The 14,246-nt window shown below is 41.5% G+C and overlaps 1 protein-coding gene across 1 annotated transcript; it reads right to left on the bottom strand.

The window, feature by feature from the left end:
• Positions 1-14,246, bottom strand: LOC115145649 (zinc finger E-box-binding homeobox protein zag-1-like). Its single transcript, XM_065003977.1, has 6 exons — positions 13,096-14,246; positions 9,575-9,705; positions 9,207-9,374; positions 2,496-2,651; positions 2,178-2,289; positions 1-1,675 (listed from the first exon to the last, which is right to left on the bottom strand). The coding sequence occupies exons 1-6, from the start codon at positions 13,376-13,378 to the stop codon at positions 807-809; spliced, it is 1,719 nt and encodes a 572-aa protein (XP_064860049.1). The 5' UTR covers positions 13,379-14,246; the 3' UTR covers positions 1-806.

Raw genomic sequence — 14,246 nt, 5'->3', positions numbered from 1 at the left:
CAGAGTCAATTTTGTATATAATTTCAACAAATCTACTTGCATAATGAAGTACAGTACTTTTATTGCACAAAACGATACAAGTAAATTAACTTTTCTCACTATAGTAACTTTTCTGTAAATCTGGAACCCTTACTTTGATAAAAATGAATTTTAGAATACTTCGGAAAAGGTTTAACATTATAAGGCACCATCCTGATCTCACTATAACACCAATGTCAACCTAAAGGGACTAAGTTTGTCATTCTTCATTAGTGAAATATTTTTACAGACAGCATCACACCAACCATTACCATATCATCTACTCTGCCTCATCATACTCATTCTTTCCTCAGTTCAATCACATTTCAATCAAATGTATTAAAAAAGCCCTTTTTACATCAGCAGATGTCACAAAGTGCTATACAGAAACCCAGCCTAAAACCCCAAACAGCAAGGAATGCATGATGTAAAAGCACGGTGGCTATGAAAAACTCCCTAGAAAGGCAGGAACCTAGGAAGAAAGCTAGAGAGGAACCAGGCTCTGAGGGGTGGCCAGTCCTCTTCTAGCTGTGCTGGGTGGAGTTCACCTCATCTAGTTCCCTACTACATCCAAAAGCAACAGAATTAACTACAAACACACTAACCAGTACTACATATCACTATACTCTATACATGGGCCATGTTTTCTGCTGGTGTATCCTGAGGTCTCTCCTCTGAGAACCTCTTCCCGCAGTGCGTACAGGCGAACAGCCTCTCTCCCTTGTGGACCTTCAGGTGCATCTTCAGCTGGTGCTGGTGGGAGAACCTCTTCTCACACTGGGGCAGCTTCAGGATTTCTCCCCTGTGTGGACACTCTGGTGCCTCTTCAGGTTGAACAAGTGTGAAAAACTGGCCCGGCACAGGTGGCAATTGAATGGCTTCTCCCCTGTATGGACCCTCTGGTGCCTCTTCAGGCTGAACGAGTGTGAAAAACTGGCCCAGCACAGGTGGCAGCCGTATGGTTTCTCCCCCGTGTGAATCCTCTGGTGGATCTCTACTTGTTTGGGGAAACTGAAGGTTTTCCCACAGAACGAACATGGGAAGCGCTTCTCTTTGGCGATGCCACCTTTACTGATTCTGTCTCTACTACTGTCATTGGTCAATGGGCTTGTGTAGCCATTTAGTGTTGAGGTACTTGCATTGTCTGAGGTCTGGTTTAACATTAGGAGAGTGTGAGGAGGATGAAGGCCAGGGAGTGTCTGTGTTGTTGCAGGGTCCATGTTCCAATTGATAGATCCTATAGAAGGCAGGCTGAAGGCAGCACCTGTTAGGGGGTTAACCTGAGGCGCCATCAGTCTCTCTGAATCACAACTATAGGAGCAGGATGACTCGCTAGCTGAGTCTGTGTCTGTTCTCATACAGACACCTCCCCGTCCCCGCAAACCAAATCTACGCCTTACCCTGGTCTCAGCCAGTCTGTTGTCATGAAGACTAAGTTCAGCTGTTATTTTGTGTTCGACAGTCTGTTTCTGGTTGTGGTTAACAGTGTTGTTCCCCAGCCCAGAGTTGAGGACACTGTCCCATCCACTGACCACTACGTCGCCTCTGGTCCTGGCTTGCTCAGTGATGTCATCCCCCAGGCCATTGAGTGCACCCGTCTGGCTCTGGGAATCCAAGATGGCCACCCAGTCTCCTCTGTTGGCCTCCAGCCAACCACCTGCAGGAAGAGGTTACAAAATAAACTTTGGCAGAGAAAACTCTACATATGGAGTGCTTTTGAGTCAATTAAAGTGTTTTTGAGTGTTTTTTAGTCAATTATTTTGTTGTATGTAAACACAAGTTGTAATGATTTCATTTTATGAATGAAGAAAAAACAACAGCCAGGAGTATCACTATTACCACCATCTATTACTGTATGGAGGCTATATGTATTACTATTCCACTGGATGTCATAAGGTGAATGCACCAATTTGTAAGTCGCTCTGGATAAGAGCGTCTGCTAAATGACTTAAATGTAAATGTAAATGTATTCCCATTGAAGATCTATTACTGTATGGAAGCTATATGTATTACTATTCCCATTGAAGATCTATTACTGTATGGAGGCTATATGTATTACTATTCCCATTGAAGATCTATTACTGTATGGAAGCTATATGTATTACTATTCCCATGGAAGATCTATTACTGTATGGAGGCTATATGTAGTTCTCCCTTACCTTGCTCCCCCATCTTTAGTCCACTCAGCAGGTCAATGCTCTCTGGTCCGTCTTCTATTGTCTCGTCTTTGACTAGCAGCATATCAGGCTTTCCATCCTCCATGTCTACTGACTGTAAGAGATACAGAGTGAGAGGATGTTGGATCAAGATATGGATATTGGATCTGATATGAGCATCCTGCTATGGAGCATCTTCGGATTGGCCAATGAGGGATTGCTATGAGTACTATGCAAACATGTTAGTTGATTTGATACTATACTAATGGTTGGAGAATTCAATTCAATGGAGAATTCAACAGTAGTTCACAGTGGGCTCACCTCAGTGAGACTGTGTGTGGTCCTGTGCTGCTCAGCTGGTTCCACTGGGGGTTCAGGAGAAGGTGTAGTCTGGTTGTTCTCCATGACCATGGTCCCCTCAGGTTTCCCCAGACCCTCCTCACACCCCTCCTCCTTCACCAGCAGCACCTCCTCCTCCTGGAAGAGACAGGGAATACAGATCACACAGACATACACTCCCTCAGGTACGTACACACATAATAAACACACTTCATTGTTGTTAAACCCATCATGGTGAACGTAAATATGAGTAATCATCAGGCAAGCCTGACTCAACTATTTTTATGTGCACAGTAGGTGTTTGTTAGTGTGTGGGTATGTGTAGGTACAGTGCAGTGAAGGCTGCTGAGGGGAGAACAGCTCATAATAATGGCTGGAATGGAGTAAATGGAATGGTATAAAAACATGGTTTTCATACCATTCACTCTATTCCATCCCAGCCTCTATTATGAGCCGTTTTCCCCTTAGCAGCCGCCACTGTTACAGTGCCTTCAGAAAGTATTCATACCCCTTGACTTTTTCCAAATTTTGTTGTGTTACAGCCTAAATGTAAAACGGGTTAAATTGAGATTTTTTGGGGGTTACTGGCCTACACACAATACCCAATAATGTCAAAGTGGAATTGTTTTTTCAAAAATTTTACAAATTAATTAAATATGAAAAGCTGAAATGTCTTGAGTCAATGAGTATTCAACCCCTGACTTTAAGGCAGAGTTTAATGGCTGTGATAGTAGAACGGATCAACAACATTGTAGTTACTCCACAATACTAACCTATTTGACAGAGTGAAAAGAAGGAAGCCTGTACAGAATAAAAAATATTCCAAAACATGCATCCTGCTTGCAACAAGGCACTAAAGTAATACGGCAAAAATGTGACAAAGAATGAACTTTTTCCAGAATCCAGAATAAAAATCCAGTAGAACACATTACTAAGTACCACTCTCCACATTTTCAAGCATAGTGGTAGCTACATCATGTTATGAGTATGCTTGTAATCATTAAGGACTGGGGAGTTTTTCAGGATAGAAAATAAACAGAATGGAGCTAAGCACAGGAAAAATTCTAGAGGAAAACCTGGTTCAGTTTGCTTTCCACCAGATACTAGGAGGAATTCATCTTTCAGCAGGACAATAACCTAAAACACAAGGCCAAATCTACACAGTTGCTTACCAAGAAGACCGCAAATGTTCCTGAGTGGCCAAGCTAGTTTTGCCTTAAATCTACTTGAAAATCTATGCCAAGACCTGAAAATGGTTGTCTAGCAATGATCAACAACAAATTTGACAGAGATGGAAGATTTTTGTTTGATAATAAATGGGCAAATGTTGCACAATTCAGGTGTGGAAAGCTATTACAGACTTACTCAAAAGATTCACAGTTGTAATTACTGCCAAAGGTGATTATAACCTGTATAGACTCAGGGGATTGAATACTTATCTAATCAAGATAGTGTTTTATTTTTCATGATAAAATAATTGTTGACAAAAAATTACAATTAAATCCATTTGAATCCCACTTTGTAACAAAACAAAAATGGAAAAGTTAAAGGTTGTGAATACTTTCTCTAGGTACTGTACGTAGGCACTAAGTGTATATTGGTTATAAAGCACTGTTGGGTGTATGTAGAATAGGGTGAGATCAGATGTGATTCATACTAAAAAGAGAGTCCCAATTAAAGTTAATGAAAAGTCCATTTTGTTTTTATTAAACAAAGTTTTATATATGCCATATGAAAACCACACATGCCTTAACAAAACATGTCCATGGACTTGATAAACTGCATTAATTTTCTCATTAAAAAGGTGTCTTGGGAAAAAAAGAAGGTAGTTGAATAGAAGTAATGAAACAGGCATTTGTGAACATAATATAGCCTACACAGTACAATCACAATATGTAACATATATTTTATGTCTGACTGCAATATTCTACCTAGTAATATTCAACACTGAAATCACTTACTCTCGTTAGTCCACATGCATCTGTGGATCTTTTCTGCTGACAACAATGAAAATGAATCTTTGTCTTTAATGCAGGGTTTGATCTAAACATCAGAAGATATCGAGTGGAATGGTTTCTATGTTATAGATTGGAATGTTATTTCTGCTGGTGTATCCTGAGGTAGCTCCTCTCAGAACCTCTTCCTGCAGTGTGTACACTTAGAGCTGTGGCGGTCATGAAAATGTGTCAGCCATTAACTGTCATACAAAATGACCACCGGTCTCAAGGTTATTGACCTTGTATTAACATAAACACGGTTGGCATCTCCGGGTTTCCACGCATACAAGCCGCTGATGCGCGCCTTTGGACCATCTACAATTCAAATAAGTATTATAAATCCATTTAATATACACCATCACAATAGCTGGTGTTAAGAAACATTATGATATGAAGAACATTTATTTCAGAAGAACAGAATTTCATGTTGAGTCGGCCTAATGTATGTTACCGATCTGGGTCTGCCATGCCAATAGCAGAAAAGATACGCTTAATTCCTGTACAATTATTTTACATCATATGATTTTATAGTTACAAGAATATAAGTGAACACTGATTGATAAAATGGAAAGGGTATTTCCCTCTTAACGATTGCTGAGCGAGTGCGCAATGGAGCAGCTATTTTGTGTCGAGTGTAAAAAGTGAGCATTTGAAACGTTATGTGGCTACTTTAGTTGTGAGACAAACCTTAGAATGTCTTAGAAATCAAAACATATGGGCTGCATGATGCAACTATTGATGATTTTAAAAAGTTGCAAAACAGGCATGTGCTCTATTTCATGCCTAGACTGCACACGCTGTTCATTAATATTCCCTTTCATCACACTATTCTCAATTTAATAAGGTCTTTATACTAAATAATATACAGTGGGGCAATAAAGTATTTAGTCAGCCACCAATTGTGCAAGTTCTCCCACTTAAAAAGATGAGAGAGGCCTGTAATTTTCATCATAGGTACACTTCAACTATGACAGACAAAATGAGAAGAAAAAAAATCCAGAAAATCACATTGTAGGATTTTAAATTAATTTATTTGCAAATTGTTGGAAAATAAGTATTTGGTCAATAACAAAAGTTTATCTCAATACTTTGTTATATACCCTTTGTTGGCAATGACAGAGGTCAAACATTTTTTGTAAGTCTTCACAAGGTTTTCACACACTGTTGCTGGTATTTTGGCCCATTCCTCCATGCAGATCTCCTCTAGAGCAGTGATGTTTTGGGGCTGTTGCTGGGCAACACGGACATTCAACTCCCTCCAAAGATTTTCTATGGGGTTGAGATCTGGAGACTGGCTAGGCCACTCCAGGACCTTGAAATGCTTCTTACTAAGCCACTCCTTCATTGCCCGGGCGGTGTGTTTGGGATCATTGTCATGCTGAAAGACCCGGCCACGTTTCATCTTCAATGCCCTTGCTGATGGAAGGAGGTTTTCACTCAAAATCTCACGATACATGGCCCCATTCATTCTTTCCTTTACACGGATCAGTCGTCCTGGTCCCTTTGTAGAAAAACAGCCCCAAAGCATGATGTTTCCACCCCCATGCTTCACAGTAGGTATGGTGTTCTTTGGATGCAACTCAGTATTCTTTGTCCTCCAAACACAACGAGTTGAGTTTTTACCAAAAAGTTATATTTTGGTTTCATCTGACCATCTGACCACTTATTTTCCACCATAATTTGCAAATAAATTCATTAAAAATCCTACAATGTGATTTTCTGGATTTTTTTCTCATTTTGTTTGTCATAGTTGAAGTGTACCTATGATTAAAATTACAGGCCTCTCTCATCTTTTTAAGTGGGAGAACTTGCACAATTGGTGGCTGACTAAATACTTTTTTGCCCCACTGTATGTGTGAAATTAGTTTAGATTTAGAATGGGCCATTATCAGCTGCATGTGCATGCCATCCGTATGCACTCGACAGTGTCGATGAAACACGAACGCTATCACGTCACGTCACCCCGCTCCTCCGCTCTCTCCACTGGCTTCCAGTTGAAGCTCGCATCCGCTACAAGACCATGGTGCTTGCCTACGGAGCTGTGAGGGGAACGGCACCTCAGTACCTCCAGGCTCTGATCAGGCCCTACACCCAAACAAGGGCACTGCGTTCATCCACCTCTGGCCTGCTCGCCTCCCTACCACTGAGGAAGTACAGTTCCCGCGCAGCCCAGTCAAAACTGTTCACTGCTCTGGCCCCCCAATGGTGGAACAAACTCCCTCACGACGCCAGGACAGCGGAGTCAATCACCACCTTCCGGAGACACCTGAAACCCCACCTCTTTCAGGAATACCTAGGATAGGATAAAGTAATCCTTCTCACCCCCTTAAAAGATTTAGATGCACTATTGTAAAGTGGCTGTTCCACTGGATGTCTTAAGGTGAACGCACCAATTTGTAAGTCGCTCTGGATAAGAGCGTCTGCTAAATGACTTAAATGTAAATGTAAATGTAAATGCTATAATAGGTGTGTTGGAAAAATGACCAGCTCCTGACACGCATCATTAATTCGTTTTGAATAAGATTTATTTGATTTCATTCTTCATTAAAATGGAACCACAATGTTCAGTTGAAATGACTCGCATTTGCACGCACCAACAGTAGGGATATATATATATATATATATATATATATATATATATATATATATATAAAAAGTGGATTTGGGCTAATTCTGAGGAAGTGGAAACTCAAAATGCATTAGCTAGAAAACTAAATATAATATGCTGATAGTTAGCTGTGTAATTTACTAATCTAACAGTTCATGTAGTTAGTTAACAGTTAATGTAATGTCCTGAAAACTTTTCAGCATACCCAATGATATCTATAGGCCTATGCAATTACTTCGCCCCGTATAAACTAGATCTCAAAGCCATAGCCTACCAGACTCTTGACCTTCGCCTCGTCCAAGTCCGTACGGGAGTTGCAGCGATGGGACAAGACTGTAACTACCAATTAGGTCTCACGAAATTGGGGAGAAAAAGGGGTAACAAGTGCAAAATAAAAATAAAGAAAGCTGAGACCCTCCTCTCTCCAACAGTCACAACAGTAGACCTATTTGCTTTCAAAACTGTGATTTTCCCACAATTGCAACATGGAACGCAGAGAGAGAGAGAGCGTGGTTTTGAGGAGACGTTTCGGATAATAACAGCAAGTCTATGTCAATATAAAAATGTGGAACTTGAAATTGAATGACTGTAGTCAAATGCCACGTGACTGTTGGGTTATGGTAACTGGGCTACTCAAACTGCGCTCTGTAAATGAATGGTGCTGATGGGCGTTGGTAGCCTACCAAACTTGCTAACGGCCATCAAGACGCTAATGGCCTGGTACTCGACACTCTATTGTCCCTCAAATCACTCTGTGCAGAGAGAGAGAGAGCGTGATTTGGAGGATGGATGAGACGTTTCGGGTAATAGCAGCAAGTCTATTTCAATATAAAATGTGGAACTCAAAATTGAATGTCATGGTCAATAGACACGTATTCCTGCTATTTCCACCCCTGCAGATTATTCAAATTCAATCATGAAGTGTTTGATAAGATTTTCAAATGCATTGATGTCAGAGTAATTTGAGGGACAATAGAGCGTTGAGTACCAGGCCATTAGCGTCTTGATGGCCGTTAACAAAGTTTGGCAGGCTACTAACACCCATCAGCACCATTCATTTACAGAGTACAGTTTGAGTAGCCCTGTTACTATGACTCAACGGTCACGTGGAATTTGACTACAGTCATGACTCGTGACCACCAGTCTGGCGGTATTACGGTCACCGTAACAGCCCTACACACAGGGGAACGGCCTCTCTCCCGTGTGGGCCTTCAGGTGCATCTTCAGCTGGTGCTGGTGGGAGAAACTCTTTTCACACTGGGGGCAGCTATAGGATTTCTCCCCTGTGTGGACCCTTTGATGCCTCTTCAGGTTGCAAGCCTGGGCGAAGCGCATATGACACTGGGTACAGCTGTAGGGCTTCTCCCCTGTGTGGATCCTCTGGTGGATCTCTACCTTCTGGGGGCGGCTGAAGCCTTTGTTACAGAACATGCAGAGGAACCGTTTCTCTTTACTATTGGCTGATGTGGCTCCTCTTCCCCGAGCCTGAGCTCTAGCCCTGTCATTTGAGTTCAATACCTGATCGAAAAGGACGCGGCCGTGTGAATCGGAAGGTACCATTGACGTGGACACTGGGTTGTTATCCCTGAGCGGGTATAAAGGGGAGTGGGTTGTGACATTTGGATTTGTCTGTAAGCTTTCCCTGTAGACTAAGAAGTCACTGGTGTTGCCCTGCGAGTGTCTTACTCCTAAGTGAGTCTCGTCTGCATTCCATGTCAGAGGAGTGTCGCTCTCCACTTTCACAGTCACCTCATCTACGACCAGACCCTCCCCTTTCTTATCTAGGGACCCTTCAGAGTATACACTACTACTGTACCGGTTCCAGTCCTCTCTCAATGGATTAGTCTGTGTATCTAAGCCGGCAGGCATGTCACTAGGTGTCATCTCTGTAGAGTATGAACAGGACGGATCATTGCCAGTCTGTAATGTGTCACCTGAGTCCTGATGGGACAGAACCGTCCTCGGGCTCGTGTTGCCGTAAAGTAAATACTCTGAGCGGGGAGCAGGAGGACAGCACAGTCGGTCCAGCCCTGTCAAAGTCTCTGTATCTGTCTCGGACTTGAGGACGGCGTTCAGCGTTCCACTGACCTCCGTGATGTTTCGTCGGGTAATGGGTGGCACTGGGGCGGTGGTGGGGTCCTCCGTGGCTACAGGGGGAGCTCCAGCCGTTCCAGTATGGATGTCTCTGCTGTGCTGTGGGTCCTCCACTTCTTGAGACCTCTCCAGCTTGACCCCAGGACCTGCAGCCTCTGCATCCTGACACAAGAATAGAGGAGATTATTACCGGTACATGAGATGAATTGGATAACAATGTCATAGGGAAGTCTAAGAAGCTCCCCTATGGCAGATACATTAGGATGTACTTGTAAGCAAGTGAACAGCTGAGGGGAGTCTTTCTGAAATATACTGGCCACATTTGATCTACTGTAATTTTTATGTAATACTATAACACTAACCTCTATCATGATAAAGTGCTGGTTAGAGGTTCCACTCCCCTCATCAACAGTGATTGGTTGGTCATCTCTCCATGTGTTGTGTTCCGCTGACTTCACAAAGCTCCTGTGGCCTCCAGTGAGATGTCCTTCACCTGAGAGAGTGATTGGTGGAAAAGAGGTGATTAGGTACTGTCAATGCTCAAAGCGATATTGTACACTATTGACAGTTTTGTCTGTCTACAATTGGCAAGGATGTAAGGTAACAATTCAAATAACTTCTAGATACACTATTTATAGATCAGTAGATTATGTCCCATGCATCACATTGTTTTCAATTAGTAAATATTAGGAAATGCAGTAAATCAAGAACCTGGCTAGAATATGATAGTGTCTTTGTGCAAGATGGCTAAATAACCAGGGGAATTATTACATACAATCCCAAAACTGACCAAGATGCAATTCTGGTTAAAAAATGTAAAGTCACATATGCACAGAGGGGAAAGGACAACCTTCTGCAAAATGTACCTTTAGCTTTTTTTCTTAAAAAAGTATCTTCATTGAAGTGAACATTTTACAAATCATAAATAGTTCACATGAAAACAATTCTAGTTTCACATCAATACATTTTAGTTCATAATTACATAACGTGATTTGCAGATTTAATAGTGTCCGTGGCAGAGTCCATCTTATTTCTTCCTTTTAGTTCCGTTTTGATTTGTATTTTTTTTTATTGAACAAACCGTTATTTCAGTCATAATGCACCTTGCCTTCCAAATTTTACTGTTCACAATGTATATTATTGTCCACCATAAATCTTTTGTAATGTCATCCACGTGAGTATCGAAGACACCGTGAAAGACTTGGGATTTATACATACAGTACCAGTCAAAAGATTGGACACACCTACTCATTCTCATTCTTATTTTTACTATTTTCTACATTGTAGAATAATAGTGAAGACATCAAAACTATGATATAACACATATGGAATCATGTAGTAAACCAAAAAGTGTTAAATAAAACAAAATATTTCGTATTTTATATTCTTTGGAAGTAGCCACCCTTTGCCTTGATGACAGCTTTGCACACTCTTGGCATTCTCTCAACCAGCTTCACCTGGAATGCTTTTCCAACAGTCTTGAAGGAGTTCCCACATATGCTCAGCATTTGTTGGCTGCTTTTCCTTCACTCTGCGGTCCTACTCATTCCAAACCATCTTAATTGAGTTGAGGTCGGGTAATTGTGGAGGCCAGGGCATCTGATGCAGCACGCCATCACTCTCCTTCGTGGTCAAATAGTGCTTACACAGGCTGTGTTGGGTCATTGTTCTGTTGAAAAACAAAATGATAGTCCCACTAAGCGCAAACCAGATGGGATGGCGTATCGCTGCAGAATGCTGTGGTAGCCATGCTGGTTAAGTGTGCCTTGAATTGTAAATAAATCACAGACATTGTCCCCATGCTTCACTGTGGGAACCACACATGGAGATCATCCGTTCATTTGGACTTCAGACCAAAGAACAGATTTCAACCTGTCTAATGTCCATTGCTTGCGTTTCTTGGCCCAAGCAAGTCTCTTCTTCTTATGGGTGTCCTTTAGTAGTAGTTTCTTTGCAGTTTCTTTGCAGCAATTCGACCATGAAAGCCTGATTCACAGTCTCCTCTGAGCAGTTGATGTTGAGATGTGTCTGTTACTTGAGCTTTGTGAAGCATTTATTTGGGCTGCAATCTGAGGTGAAGTTAACACTAATGAACGTATCCTCTGCAGCAGAGGTAACTGGGTCTTCTTTTCCTGTGGCGGTTCTCATGAGAGCCAGTTTCATCATAGCGCTTGATGGATTTTGCGACTGCACTTGAAGAAATCTTCAAAGTTCTTGAAATTTTCCAGACTTACTAACATTCATGTCTTAAAGTAATGATGAACTGTCATTTCTCTTTGCTTATTTGATCTGTTCTTGCCATTATATGGACTTGGTCTTTTACCAAATTGGGCTATCTTCTGTATACCACCCCTACCTTGTCACAACACAACTGATTGGCTCAAACGCATTAAGAAGGAAAGAAATTCCACAAATTAACTTTTAACAAGGCACACCTGTTAATAGACATTTATTCCAGGTACCTCATGAAGCTGGTTGAGAGAATGCCAAGAGTTTGCAAAGCTGTCATCAAGGCAAAGGGTGGCTACTTTGAAGAATCTCAAATATAAAATATATTTTGATTTCTTTAAACCTCTACAGCAGTGGTTCCCAAACTTTTTATAGTCCCGTACCCTTCAAACATTCAACCTCCAGCTGCGTACCCCCTCTAGCACCAGGGTCAGCGCACACTCAAATGTTGTTTTTTTGTCATCATTGTAAGCCTGCCACACACACACTATACGATACATTTATTAAACATAACAATGAGTGTGAGTTGTCACAACCCAGCTCATGGGAAGTGACAAAGAGCTCTTATAGGACCAGGGCACAAATAATAATAATCAATCCATTTGACTCTTTATTTAGCCATCTTACATATAAAACCTTATTTATGAATCAAAAATTGTGAATAACTCACCATAGGTTAATGAGAAGGGAGTGCTGGAAAGGATGCACATAACTCTGCAATGGTGGGTTGTATTGGAGAGTCTCAGTCTTAAATCATTTTCTACACACAGTCTGTGCCTGTATTTAGTTTTCATGCTAGTGAGTGCCGAGAATCCACTCTCACATAGGTACGTGGTTGCAAAGGGCATCAGTGTTTTAACAGCATGATTTGCCAAGGCAGGATACTCTAAGTGCAGCCCAATCCAGAAATCTGTCAGTGGCTTCTGATTAAATTTTCACAGAACCGCTTTTTGCAATTTCAATTAGGCTCTCTTGTTCAGATATCGGTAAGTAGACTGGAGGCAGGGCATGAAAGGGATAACGAATCCAGTTGTTTGTGTCATCATGCAACCGGTCAGACAAGTGAAAATGATGTTCAGTAAAGAAAACGTTAAGCTTGTCTCTCAATTTAAAAAATGTGTTACTTTGCCCCTTGATAACACATTATGGCCTTTCTCTTGCATTTCAAAGATGATGGTACATGTATTATTATATTTTACAATATCTAATGTGTTGCTACATTAATTTCAAATTTCCACAAACTTCAAAGTGTTTCCTTTCAAATGGGATCAAGAATATGCATATCCTTGCTTCAGGTCCTGAGCTACTGGCAGTTAGATTTGGGTATGTCATTTTAGGAGAAATTTAAATTTAAAAAAAATAGTAAAAAACCCTTGATTCAGTATGTCCAAACTTTTGACTGGTAATGTACATTCTGTGCACTGAGCATATATATATTTTTAAACATCCTTGTTTCTGCAGGGTTCAGGTTGCGGAATGCGTCTTCACCACCATATTTAATCAGATATCACTTTATAGTTTTTGTTCAAATTTCAATATTTCTATTTAAATGTATGAATTTGACTGAGATACCAGCTCATTTGGTTCCCTAGTCGTATTAAAATCCCCACATATAATTACGGAATTTCCCACACATAAATAGCCCCTAATGTACCTCTTGCGGTTCCTCTGTATCGGTCGAGGATCTTGACACTTCTGGGACGACTGGCGAGAATGCGCTCTCGCATCATCTTGTCTGCGCGGTCCCGTGATACCTTCAGTTCAAGTAGCTGTAGTTTCCTCTGCAATGCCCTGTTTTCTTTATGTCTTTGAGTTATTTCCAAACGAAACACTGCATAGTCATCGTCTACGAGTTTACAGACCTCTGCCACGGCTGCATTCGCTAACACCTCCATGATGGAGGCTATTTGAGTGTGAAAAACCATACAGTTAGCCATTGTTAGAACCTAGCTTTACCTAGATAACATCAACCTGTCCTGTCTCCAACGCGAATATAAGACTACCTGGGGTAAGTATGTGATGCTGTGCAGTGTGTTAATAAACGTCTGAATAACAACAACATAAACGCTAATGTAAAAATTGTACTTGATCACTGTTCACTTCCGTTTAATTGCTCTTCTTCGTGTAGTTTTCCGGCAGACTAGACGTTTTGCTGCCTTTCCCAGGTCGGAGAGCGAATTGCACATTTTGGTCACACAAATGGGGGAAAAAGAAATTGCACCACCATCTAACCCTAGATATATCCCACTACAGGCTGTTGGCCTGGGAGGCTGGAACCCCTTCTCTCAAAACACTCTGACACCCAAAAACTTTTCTGCTGCTGCTATTACTTAACCTATCTTCTTGGATTTCTTCTCCATCTGTGTGGTACAGTTAATGACCATAGCAATAAACGACAAGAAGCCAACCTTACTAAAGCTCAAATTGTCCAGGTCACTCTGTACTGGCCTACTAGTCACAGGGATCCTCTCAGGCTCCCTTTCCCGGCCTCACTTTTTCCCCCATCAACATCTACTTTCCTCACTGCCTCAGCATGAGACACTTTCTGCACTGTAACCCTGGCAACCTCAAATTGTCTCACTTGCACATGACCTTTCTGATCCCCAGCAACATGCGCACCTTCACAATTGAAACACACCACCTTTTCCAACAAAACTACCCACTCCTTTGTCCCATTCCCTCCTGTACACTTCTCACACCTAATAATGTCCCTCCTACATACTGCTGCAACATGAGCATACACTTGGCACCTGAAACACTGTAGTTGGTTCTGAACAAAAGCTCTTATGGGATACCTGACATGTC

Source organism: Oncorhynchus nerka, linkage group LG18 (genome assembly GCF_034236695.1).
Source record: "Oncorhynchus nerka isolate Pitt River linkage group LG18, Oner_Uvic_2.0, whole genome shotgun sequence".
Taxonomy (NCBI): Eukaryota; Metazoa; Chordata; class Actinopteri; order Salmoniformes; family Salmonidae; genus Oncorhynchus; species Oncorhynchus nerka.
The sequence above is the reverse complement of the archived record's forward strand: the minus strand, read 5'-3'. Positions and strand labels throughout refer to the sequence as shown.